At 39.6% G+C, this 13,031-nt stretch overlaps 1 protein-coding gene across 1 annotated transcript; it reads right to left on the reverse strand.

Annotated features, from left to right (window-relative positions):
• Positions 1–190: 190 nt before the first annotated feature.
• Positions 191–8,942, reverse strand: LOC103461040 (rho guanine nucleotide exchange factor 28-like). The gene is made up of 7 exons (XM_008403357.2): positions 8,801–8,942; positions 8,340–8,714; positions 5,818–6,007; positions 4,904–5,093; positions 4,345–4,408; positions 2,704–2,750; positions 191–1,386 (listed from the first exon to the last, which is right to left on the reverse strand). Exons 2-7 carry the CDS (start codon positions 8,701–8,703, stop codon positions 1,288–1,290), a joined length of 954 nt encoding a protein of 317 aa, XP_008401579.1. The 5' UTR covers positions 8,704–8,714; positions 8,801–8,942; the 3' UTR covers positions 191–1,287.
• Positions 8,943–13,031: the final 4,089 nt, after the last annotated feature.

The raw sequence follows: 13,031 nt of genomic DNA on the forward strand, positions 1-13,031 counted from the left end.
TGGGCCTCCCTTCTGAAGCTGCTGCCCCCGCGACCCGACCCCGGATAAGCGGAAGAAAATGGATGGATGGATGGATGACAACTAGAGCTGCTGTTTTAATGAAGAAAAAAACTTAGACATGAGTGATTTTGTGTGGCTTTTGAGAAAACTGTTGAAATGATGTACATCAGAGGCTGTGATCTGCCAAGATCACAGGCTCTGTGTGTTTCTTACACAGCGTGCCGTTTCCCTGAACACAAAAATAAAAACTTCAGAATCCTGAATCTTTCACGTAACATCCCAACAAGCATGCAACGTCTTTCGCTTGCAGAATGAGAAAACGTGAGGAAGGTTTGGAAAGCACTATGTCTTCATCCTCCTGCTTTTGTATTTAAATACAACCACAAGCAGAGATATGAAAATCTTCCCTCCGTCCGACCCGAGGGCTGGTGACAGATTGGTCTCTGCCGGTAGACGGAACGTCACGGCGCTTCGCTCCAACAATAACTGACAGGCACTGAGTTATGTCGGCGAAACCGGAGGAACTATTATGATCATCCTAGCAGATTTGGAAAGAAACAACAACTCTGGCTACCTCGCATAGATGCAATAACAACTAAAGCATTTGGATGACAGGACACAAAGGGATTTTAACTAAAAAGAAAAAAGAAAAAACATTATCCTAAAGTAAGCATGTTGTTAAACTCTGAGGCTTTTTAAGCATTTTAGCTTATTAACATTCCAACTCTCGTTCCTTAGTGCTGACAGCTCTTCCATCTAATCGGGGAAGCTGGGGGGGAGGGATGGCAGGGTGACAACTCTGGGGGGAGCACAGAGAGGGAAGAGAGGACGAGACACCCAGGTCAGACTGATTCTGAGTGGGACAAGTCTGACCCCATTCCCATCTTTGTCCCGGTGATGGGGCAGATTCCTGGACTCTGGAAAACGACTCGTTGTGGAGTCCGAGCAGGCTGGACACGACCAGAACAGGCTTCTAGATCCACCAACCACTGCAAGTCAGGCAGGAGCGCATCCCTCTCTGCGGCTGCAAAACAGTAGCTGTATTGATTTCCAGTGATGTGATTCAAAACAGAAGCCCGGTTGCACATCGCGCCAGTCCTAAAATAAAAAAAGGATTCCAGCCGGTGACGGTGTACTGTTCCTACACCCCCGCTGTTCTCTGCAGCCACAAAAATGTTGTTGTGTTCTTTTAGGGCTTAGCTGTTTGTCATTTCAGACAGAGACGGGAATATTAGGTTGTTGTGGTAAAATGGAAGAAGCTCAGGGAGTGGGATGAATACATCTAAATCAGGAGTAGAAGGGGGAAGAATTACCAGGAAGCGACGACGAGTTTTCCTCTTCGCTATCGGTGTCGATTAAAAACAACGTCCTCAAATCTTCAAAAACCTTAAAAAAGGAAGGAACACAAAGGCACACAGAAGAGATGAAAAAAATTAAACACTGTCCAGGGAAAGTATGTGCCTTTTTTTTAAATATATTTTGCTACATTACTACCTCAAACGTCAGCGTACAAACCAAAACAAAGTGTTGCATAATAGTTCAGGATTTTCTAAAACTTTCTACAAATAAACATTGTGGTACCATGTTCATATTCACCCTGATCTACTCTGACACTTTGGTGGCCAACGTCCAAAACTTTAAGTGATGCGGGGAAGCCAACATCACCCAAGCCCCTAAACGCATCGTCAGACAACGCTGAAAAACTCTGTTGCTGTTTAATTATAAGCAGTTATGAGGAATGCTAGCAAAACCTGAAACTGTTGCTGTGCAACACACTGAACAGGTTGTTGCTAGGTAACCAAAAGAGTGAGCGAGTTGATACCACCAACATCATTAGAGGTTGAGCAGCTAAAGCCTTTCCTCAGCCTATTTCCTCCAGAATGCTGTGTGGTTCTGGGTGGAGTTCACTCCATCAGACGTATTATCTATTGATACTAATCACGTTTCTATGGCGATGTATATATGATTATTGAGTTAGGGCTAGTTTTGACACAGTTCAGCCGAATAAACCCAGCTTGGAGCCGCTAAGGCTACATGACCTTGGGAAAAGACAGCTAACTTTTTAAAATAAATATCTACCTTTTCTAAAAGAAACATTTTACTTCAATTTTGGAATTTTAAGTAAAGAAAAACATAAAACTTTTGCCCAAAAAAAGCATACAATTTCTTCTGTGGAAAATGATGCAAAGAATATTTATAAATTCTAGACGAAATACAAAAAAGATAGAAAAAGAATAATGCTGGTGCATTTAGTTCTGTTGTGGGGAGTTTAATTCAATTACTGCATCGAAATTTTTTTAAAACCTCTGAGAACTGCATTTATTATTGTAACAGTATTTAAAACATCAGTTGGTTCTTTATCATTTTTAGCCCACTTAGGAAGGTTGCAAACAAATCATTTAGAGAATAGCATATTGCAGTTTCAGAATGACCTAGTCAAAGTCCACACCTAAATCCAAGCAAGAATCATTGGCAAGAATGAAGCCTGACATTCACTGATGCTTTCAGAAGACGTAACTGGCTTTCAGCAATCTTGCACTGAAGAATGGACAACTTTTCTGACTTGCATTTGTAAAAACTTTCAAAACCATGAATGATTTAAGCGTAATTATTGTAATAAGGAACAGTTGTGAGAAAAAAAAGCTCTTGCAAGGCACTAGAAAAGCAAAATGTTGAGACATTTGTTTTTGTAAGAATACTCACGTTGTCCACCATCTCTTTCCCATCTACTTGAAGCTCCTTGGTCCCACCTGTGCCAAAAAAGAAAGCATTAAACAAAAGGTGCTGAATAAAACACCTCCACTTAAAATTAAACAAAGCGAGTCGTGTAGAAAGAACGGGATCAGGCTCTCTCCTAACTCTTCAGTCCACAAATCCAAAAGAAACAAATGGGATGTTTTGTCCGTCCGCTGCGGCCAGTCCTGAGAAAGAACACACACTCCCTGCTGAGAAGTTGTTATTTCAAGAGAATTAATGAACTGCTGCAGAAGTCGGGACAGGGTTAAGGTCAATACTGAAGTACACTTCCTGCCTGCCTTCATGAGTCGATACCACTATCTGCCATCTCTATGGTAACCAGAAAGAGTGGCTCCAAGTTACATGGGGAGATCTAGCCACTGACAGATATAAAAAAGGAAAAAAAAAAAAAAAGAAAGAACTGATCAACATCTTTCTCTACGTGGGTTTCCAAACCAGCCTGAGCATGTCACACAAAAAAGGAGGTGGAGTTTGGACAACACAGAAACAATCGACTCGTTTTCTGTCTTTACGCTGCACAGGGACGTCTCCTTTTATGGCGTTTGTTAAAAGTTTTTTTTTTTCTAGTTTCTGCAGGCTGCAAGTGATGGATGTTCGACGATCCCGGTGTTTGCACAAATGAATCTGCGGTGGTTTGTTTCCTACAGCTCTGCGGTGAAGCCTGCATGGTTCTTCCCATCGCCAGCCGTCTGAACAGGACAGTGGGAAACACAAGCTCTTAAGATGATAATTATTGGCACTAATCTAGAGTCCTCTGATTATTACGTTGGAACAAGTCAAATGCTCATTTAATCGGCGCGACAGTACCGTCTCCCAGGGTCTGCACGGAGTTACAATGGGAAAGCGAACGTACACAAATCACAGAAGCTTAAAACGTAGGAGAGTGACGCTGATAAACCGCTTTAAAAATGAATAAACGCCAGAATGAGTGTGAGTCTAGAGTTATACTGTTAGATGCTATATCCATTCAGACACACGTTAGACTCCAGTGGGTCAGGAATGTAAGAATTACAGCTGAGTAAATCTTGGATTTTTTCCAATTTCCATGTTTCTCTCTTTTACAAATATTTTCAGAACCTTGCTTTTATTTCAAGTCTCATCTGTGAGTTGACCTGAATTCAAACTTCAGTTAAATACAAGATGTGAAAACAAGACAGCATACCCCAGAGGGTGAGGGCATTTATTGTATCATTTATCATTTATTGTCTCTTGTCATGATAAGAATTTTTATTTATCGCTGTCACAATAAATTTCAGTCAGTGTTAGAAAAATACATTGAAATTGGACTTTTACTGTTTTCCATCGGTAAATTTGAAAATATGATTAAATGAAGTGCAACTTTTCACAATATTTTTTAGCACCAATGTGATAAAAATCTATTTCTTACTTTTTTATTTTTAGGTAACTGCATGACAGCATTCATAGCACCACACACATCAAATTTTTGTCTTGAAAGGCATTTTTATTTTAAATAAGCCGCAATTCAATCAATGCAAAGCTACAACGCCTTCATTTTATGTGCAGCTAAGTAGCTACTGTATGACTTATTCACCGCGTAACACCAAAAAGGAAAAACAAAACACTTACTTTGATCATCCAGATGAGCTTCATTTTTGTGGCACTTCTTGTGTTTCCTTCTCAGACCGTTGATCTTGAACAGAAACAAATATTCGTGTTGTAAAACTACCATAAATATTACGCTAAATGCTTTTGCTTTTAAGCTTTTCTTTGTTTTGTATGTGAACTACAAGCATGTCAAAGTAATTGCTCTCCTGTTGAAGTTGGTAGCTCATGGTAGGTTAGCAGTTGTTGACTTCTAAATGCATTAAGTTGTTGTGGATTTCATTGACGTGTGTGAGAGTAAACGGAATACCACAATTGTCAAATTATATTTGAAGATCCCATTCCTTTCCACTGTGATCACTTAAAAACATCCCAAGAAAATACGCTTAGGGTCGTAGTGGGAATGTTACAAAATGTGGAAATACTCAATGAATGTAAATACTTAGTGAGAAGGCAATGTGTTCATGTTGCTGTATCTCCATGGCAACCAAACCATGAAACATATCCATGGGCAGAAAAAAAAAAACAAACAAGGTTAGAATAATGAATCAAACTAATAGTGTTCCCTGTGGTTTCACCCCACCTGTCTGCAGATTCTGTGGTCTTCCAGTTTTTCTCTGAGAACCATAATGGCGTCCTGGGGGCAGCCAACGGGAGCCTGTCGCAGAGTGAGGAAAACAGACTCTGTTCCTGGACAAAACCTCAACATGCAGGAGCTGTCAGCCCACAGACAGAAAACACCCGGAGGAGGGCCTACGGGAGCCTCAGAGGGACTGATGAAGGGAAAGAAAAAAAGCAAACAAACAAGAGTACTGAGTAAAACACTCTGTGTGGATGTTAACAGGAAGTAGGGTTGTGCCAAGTAGTTGCAAGCAATATCTAACTTGCTCTTGCTAATCACTATTAAATTATATTTCTTAGCAATAGAAATGCACAATTAGTGTTTCACAACATATTTATCTCCAGTTAAAATCTTTCTAACTGTACAGTAGCTTTGTCAGCAGAATAAATACTGCAGAATACATTCAGCCTCTCAAAACAGCCACAACTCTACAAGTAGGACCAAATATATGTAACATTTTTTTCTACTTCTTCTGCAGTTAACTTTCCAGCTCAAATCTCCTAGGGTCAGCTGGTTCTTGACAAATGTAGTTTATGTGTTTTTTTCTAAGTTCTGTTTACACTCTGCCTGCCCCAAAAAGCCTCCAGTGGGGATCTTACAACCCTGGGGAGAAGCGCTGCCTCGTTGCATTGGGAGGTTTCACAGTCTACATACAGCAGTACTTGTTTTGCAGCTTGAGAAGCCTTTCAGGTGTTGCTTATTATCTAAGTGCAGACGTAAGTAACTAAGAAAGTCAGGCTTTCTTCAACTGGATATAACTGAGATTTGCAAAATAAGAATATTTACTTCAGCATTGTGTATTTCTCCAATGAGGAAAATGTGCTTGCAATAATTGTCCCACAAATTAGTACATTTCATAGTAATCATAGTATTACACTGCCAGGTCCCTGAAGGTGGAATTAAATCTGTCCCCCTGAGCCAGCTGGAGTGGAGTTTCCCCTTCCTCGTTGGGTAAGCTCGGCAATGTTTGGCCTGCAGTTTGGTGAATTAGGAAGCAAGTGAGGTGGACCAAATGCAAGCGGACAGCAAGGCGGAGGAGGGCTTCTTTGTGATGATGTTCATGACCTGCAGAGAACAGACAAAACAGGAATTCAAATGTTAAAAATTTAAGCTAAAGTTAGAATTTTTTGTACATCAACAGTTTCATTGTTCATCTCAGCAATAGGAAGCCTTACAAATGTTCTCATTTTGTCACTTTGCAAACATCCACAGATCTTTTTTCTTTATTGAACTTTTATTTAAATTCTTTTATTTATTAATGGTTATCATTTACAACCTGAGACTGAGATTTATGTGATAGATCAACACAGAGTAGCGCATAATTGTAAACAGAAAAGATTTTATATACACTAAATTTAAAAAAAAAAGAACGGTTTTCCTTTCACTTGAAAATTGTGCACTTATTTGTATTTAAGTGTACAGTGATCCCTCATTTTTTGCGGGGGTTGCGTTCTGAAAATAACCCATGATAAGTGAAATCCGCGAAGTAGAGTTACCTTTATTTTTTACAATTATTAAACAGAATAATTAAATACTCTACATTGAAACCAAAGAACAAAACTTGTTTTCAGGACAGCGGATGTGCGTGTTCATCAATCGGGCCTTAATGTCATGACATTAAAGCGTCTCCTCCAACCCGAGAGATTCACAGCTGTATCTACGGCAGAGCCATGGATCTCGTCAAGCGAGCCTCCGGTCAGGTTTTGCGCTGATTCTGGCCAGTTTTTTCCAGCTGGCTTTCAAAGTTTTCAGCTTTCATCTCCTGAATGGCCAACCTGCATTACTTATATTTAAATACCGTAATGTTATTGGTATACAGGTAGAGAAGGAGCTCGGAGACTGTTTAGCCAATCAGGACGCAGAACACAATGCACTGTGAAAAAAACAGCACAAAAAAATCGGCGAAGCAGCGAGACCATGAAAGGTGAACCACGTTATAGTGAGGGATCACTGTAATGCATAAATCCATTTGAAATACATTGACTTAGTTTGTGTTGTAAAGGCACAAAATGATCTTTGCTAGCGATTACGTGCAACTCACCAAGTTGTACACATGATTCGATATGCATGTGTGGAATCTGTAGTAATAACACGTGCAAAAATGAGGAATGAATAACTCGTAATTATGTCAGTTCCAAACAGTAAATCAGCAATATTACGACCCAGAAAAATTGGATGTTTCACTGAACACACACCTGCAGTATGTGTCCTAAAGGCTGCTGCTCAGTGGAGTATGGGGGACTGTAAACATTGGCCCCTCGACTCAGCAGAAACACTTCAACCTGCTCTCTCTCGGCTGATACTCTGCGTCGGTAAAGTGCAACAGATTCTTGGTGTATTTTTTTTATTTTCTATTTTTAATTGTGATCTCAGAGAGAATTTTCAAAAGGATTAACAGCATAGGGGTCTTTGGAATTTTTATTGTGCAGAAATGTGAAAAAAAAAAAGAAAAAACAAGTTAATCCATTATCAATACAGTTGCAAAAATAAGAATTTCCCCATGGGCTCTAAAATAGAGCGGTTAATTGTGACCCAGTTTTGTTCAAACTGTGGCGAGACAACACTGCCCAACGACTTCATGAAAAGGTCAAACAACAAGAAAGTTATTGTCAAAGTTTTGTTTCTGCAAACAACAGACTGAGAGGCCACCCGTGTGGGGGATGGGCTGGGGGCAACAGCTACTTTGCATCTGCACCTTGTGTGTGTTTTGCATGGACATTTGCTTTCTCTAAACAAATTATGGCCATATTTACACTCTGCTACACAAGGGCTCTTTGTGTCCTACATTTCAGTTTGTCGGCTGATGTCTGCCTGTAGAGTTTTTTCTTCCCGGCGGTGATTTCTGATTTGTATAAAAAGAGTTAGGTCGCAATTTAGAAGAGTTAGAGTGTTGCTAGCATCTAAAAATACTCCAAAGTATAATTCATAGTCCATACATCCATTTATCTGGAATAGTTACTTGTGCATTATTAGAGTTAAAATGTTAACTCTAATAATTTTGAGCACATAACAGCTAATAATTTTCTGTTTTATTCTTTGAAACTTTTTGTAAATGTTAGCAGCCTTTTCAGAATCTTGCAGTCAAGCTGAAGATATACATTCTCCAAGGAATAAGCATAAGGACCGCTCTTTCAGTAATGTTAGCCATGCTAACAACACTAGCTGTTGAGATAAAACACTGGAGACAATTTAAAATTTGAACTCTAATATTATACTTTAGCTTAAAAATAGTGAAACATCATTCTACAGTAACTATTCTTTTCCACACTCAAACTCGTCTGGGTTATCAGAGATGTCAAAAAGCATCAACAGCCAGGATGAAGCTACCGGAGTGTCTGTAAACTCGCCTGTATGACCCCAGCGCGTGATATGCACGCCTGCCATCCTGTTACATTACCTTCTCCTTGCTCCCTGTCAGAGTTTTTCCACTGCTGAGGGTATTCCATGTTAGCCAGGGCCAGAGTGATCTTCTCATCCAGATGCTTCAGGTCAACATTATCCCCTGAACTTCCTCTGAGCTGGGTCTCCATTTCTCTGAACTCTAACAGTCCACAGATCTCCTGGTCAGCTGCCTGCGCCAACAGAGGAAACCTCCTCAAGACTTCCCGATAGCTCTGAGGGGCAAGCTGGTCCCTGTCCCCCCTAAGGTACTCTGCTGCATCCTGAGCAGTATCCCTAAAGTATTGAAGGAAAGCTGTACACCCATAAGGATAAACTCCATTGTTCGTGGAGATGTAGGCTGTGACGGAGACAACTTCCATGCGATCGTGACCTGTGGATGAAAAACAAAACAACATGTTACAAAAACGGCAGCCAAAGAGACAACGAGTGTCACCCAATGATGTTTTAAGTAATCACCTGGAACGGTGAAACAAAGACTCCGCTCGTCGCTGCCTCTTTTTGCGGTGGTCACGTGAGTAATACTGGAGCCTTCTGCAACAACATAAAACTCACCGTCCTCAGGGGCTGTTTCTTGCAGCAACACGCAACCATCAACTTGTCCCTAAGATGAGGAGAAAAACATCCATTCATTTAAATGTCTTTGCAAGGCAATCAGAACATGTAACTGGGGATAACAAGGCAAGGGTTGGTTTCTTTTATCAAGGTCTACAAAGGTTTTAAAAAGGGTTTCAAGTACTTTTACAAGGGGCCAGAGTAAGTGCTGGAATGATTGGTGTTTTCTCGTCTGTACAGGGGATGACATTGTGTCCCAGTAAGTCCCAGACTTAGCTTTAAAAGGTTCTCTGCCCCTCACATTCATTTTAAGTGGACCGAATACAAGACGAAAGAAATTAATAAAAAGAGAGAAAGTGGAGAGGACACAGCATAGGAAAGAATGAAGGACATGTGGAGGAAGAGAGGTGCTGCACAAGACATCAAAAAAGGCTCCTGAAGGATCTTTGAGTCTTGAGAGAGTAGGATTGTCATCATCAGTGTTTTCAATGCTAAAAGTGCAAAAGACTGGTTTGATGGGTGGGATGCAGAAACCTCCCCTGTTTACAGGGAATTAGTGCAGTTGGTGAGTAACTCTTGTAGCAATATATTTGTGATCGAAAAAACCTGAGTCTCAAAAACCAAAAACGCTGAAGGCTTTGACATCAAAAACTTGGTTTTCTATATCTGCTGCAATCCAGAGAGGCTTGAGATCCTGGAGACGATCCAACTACATTCATCACAATTGTTCAACAAAACTTCATATTGCAATAGAATCATCTTTATCTAGTCAATGAATGAAGAGTTATTACTTAAGCCCACTAGCTTAAGTAGGGGTAGGAAAAACAGCCGCCTCACTGTGGGAGCCAAGACTCTAGCTGCCTTTCATCATTGTATACAACAGGGGAAAAAAATCATGGTTGACGTAACGACCAGTATCTGGATCGCACCTCCTGTGCCTTGTGAAAGAATAAGACAGTTGGCTCCAGGAGTCGTTAATAAGACTCCAGACTGATGTGATCTATGGCCTATTGTCCACTGTGTTATCATGACAACCTGATCCATGATCAGTGAATAATTCAACACCTAAACTCTAGCTTCCCATATGGTCAGATTTTCAGGTGAGGCACAAAATTACAACGGAAATATCCAAGCTAATGATAAAAGTAATCAAGGCAAGATGCAAGACCAAACCATAACTCTGTCTTAAAATGGCATGGCTGTACAATATGACTGAACTGTTTTAATCCTATCGTTGCATCCAAACATGTGGATGACGAGAATCTTGACGTGTTGTTCACCATTCAGGAGCAAAACAACATCAGATCTGCCGTCCGGTCTCCAGGAAACCAGCAGTTATCAAGTAGAGCGCTTTGCTATGATCCCCTGAGTGCGACACATGCGTGACGTCAGGGGAGAGAGACCAGCGCCGCTGGAACAACAAAAACAGCTCCGATAACAAGCAGTTCTCCTTAGTGAGAAGCTGCCTGATGTCAGTTTTTCTCCATATAGGATTACAGCTCAGACACAAATTGTGTTTTGTCTTGGAGAGAAACGTTGGCCGGCACAGCTTTTTTTATTATTGTTATCCTTGTATGACTTTTAATAAGAATTAGGCTACACAAAACATGAATGATCAAATCAAAAAACGTGCAATAAAAACAAAACATCATCAGGACTTCAAACTTGCTCTGACGAATTTCCCCCTTAAGTCTTAAACTCACAGATTAAGCAAGAGTCTTATATCGTTTACAGTGGCAATTCAGAGAAGCGTCCCAACCTGAAATAAACTTGAGGATCTGTTTGGAGCGCAGAGAGTGACAACCAACATCCTATTCTCAAACTCTGCTGATTTAATCTGACGTGAAAACAATGACGGCTGTCGGCCACACATTCTTTTCAGTTCAAAGAACGCTAACGGCTAAAAAATAACTCAGAAGTAAAGTGCCCTCTCCACACTCATCAGAGACCAAAAGCCCTCACACTAAAACTTCTGTGAACAATATAGAAGAATAAATAACGTATGATATATTGTATATTGGATGAGTAATGCATTCCACTGAGACTAGAAAGTGCTGTGCATGCTGTGATGCTGCTCTGCTCTCTTCTGTACAGCTGTGCATCAGTTTGAGCAGAAAAGCATCTTGGTAATTATTTATCCTGCACAGTTGGTGTCAGAAGTGGGATGTTTAGCAGAAAGTCGCCAGCTAAACCTTAGAGTTGAGTTCTGTCTCTTTTCTGTGGTCGTCAGAGATCACAGGAGTGACACTGGCCTGGTCCTAGGGGTGTGCATTTATCATATCGTTTACTTTTTATCGGGAAAAACTTTGAGAATTTCAAATTTAGATGTATGGTTATCTAGACAAATTTAAAATAAAAACAGAAAAAGGATGATTAGATGCAGTTACTGTGTGCAGTTTAGGGATATAAATCATACTTCTTTCAGAACCTTAGCTGACACCAGTGTCCTCCAAACAGTTATGTTTTTTTTTATATACAAGTAAATGGTGTCCAAGAGAAGCCTGTTTTAAAAGAGAATGTGGTACTACAAATGCTGTGCCATGCAGTTATCGGAAATAAATTATAATATTTGTGATTGAAATCATAATTTTTATTTTTAACAATGTAAAACACTTAATATGACACAACTGAACAAATATAGTATATAATTCAATTAATCTATATCTATATTTCTAAGTTTTTTCATTCTTTTCTCAATAGTACCAAAAAATATGACAATAAAATTCTAAGCCTGCCCCAACCTGGCTTCATTTATTTTCTGGGCCCACAAAATCAAAGCAGAGTTTATAAGAACCTTGGGTACAGGACTTGGCAAATGAATTAAAGAACATTAAAATAGTAAACACTTCTTGTATAGATATGCACATTATTGTAACAGTAATCTGGGATGTGCTCCTGGATTACAAAACCATTCAAATAGAGAATTAACAAATCAAATGCATTGAACATCTCCTGTTTCATAATGTCAGAGAGAAATCAAGCTTCTGCAGTAAAACATGAATACTTATTCAAAGGGATAATCAAAAAGCCTTAAGCAGGTATTTCAAGTATGCGACACTTGCTGCAGCAGGTACAAACGTTCACCAGCTTCAGGCAAACAATATTTTTGCTTTTTTTAAAAATACCGTTTATTGCTAAACACACATGTTCAGTATATGTACTGCTTATTTAAATTGGTGAAGTGCAACACAATTACATAATTGCACAATTACTTTGCACTAACTCAAAAGAAACCAGCACACTGAAACATGCAGCTTTAGTGAGATAACTGACTGTATTATGACAACCTTACCTAATCCTTGTCTATTTATGAAAATATGACTGGAATCCCAATTAATAACTGCGATGACGACATGATTAAAACTAAATTCGACAGTAGCTACTCTAGCCTAGCTAGAAGAAGGAATGTTTTTTTTTTTTTAGAGGACTACTACTCCTACTACTACTACTGTGCTTTGTTTAGCTCAGCGGTCCCCAAACTATGTCCCGCGGGCCATATCCGGCCCACCTCCACATTTGGTCCGGCCCCCTGAAAAATACCAGAGAGCATTTTTATTTTTTTTTACATATACCGTATTTTCCGGATTATAAGCCACTACTTTCTTCCTAAGCTTTGAACCATGAAGCTTATAGCTTCCACATATATGTGGATTTTTCTTCAACCACGAGGGGGCTCTTTAGCAGGAAGTGAATCATTGGAAGTCAAAATTGAAAATAAAAGAAGAAAGCGTCCATTAAAACGGAATTAGGTTTTAATAGGGAATTGAAATTTGAGAATGTTGTTGATCAGTTAAACAGCATTGAGGGGAAAAAGAAGATTTTTCATTTTTTAAGTAATACTGGGATCATTATGAGAATTTGAGGTATAGATATTAGGATCCAGTAGATGGCAGTAGAGTAACAACAATGGATGCAAGCTGCTGTTGAAATCTAAAGAAGAACAGGAAGAAGAAAATGAAAAAGAAGAAAGCGCATATTTTCATTTAGCACATGCTAGTAGCAACACAAAGCATCAGCACTTTTACTGTTACACTTATCGTTCGGAAACTACCGTAATCAGTTCAGTTAAATCTAAACTTGGCAACTTTTTCTTTTTCAACCGTAATAAATGTGATATTCAATTGACCTGTTATGA

Source organism: Poecilia reticulata, unplaced genomic scaffold (assembly GCF_000633615.1).
Source record: "Poecilia reticulata strain Guanapo unplaced genomic scaffold, Guppy_female_1.0+MT scaffold_499, whole genome shotgun sequence".
NCBI classification, from domain to species: domain Eukaryota; kingdom Metazoa; phylum Chordata; class Actinopteri; order Cyprinodontiformes; family Poeciliidae; genus Poecilia; species Poecilia reticulata.

Excerpts from the sequence above, each read along its gene's own strand:
- LOC103461040 (XM_008403357.2), bottom strand. The coding sequence starts at position 8,703 with ATGGAAGTTGTCTCCGTCACAGCCTACATCTCCACGAACAATGGAGTT. Across the intron at positions 4,409-4,903 it reads ACCACAGAATCTGCAGACAG|ATCAACGGTCTGAGAAGGAA; the intron begins GTGGGGTGAAAC and ends TTTCTGTTCAAG. Across the intron at positions 2,751-4,344 it reads AGCTCATCTGGATGATCAAA|GTGGGACCAAGGAGCTTCAA; the intron begins GTAAGTGTTTTG and ends TTTTTGGCACAG.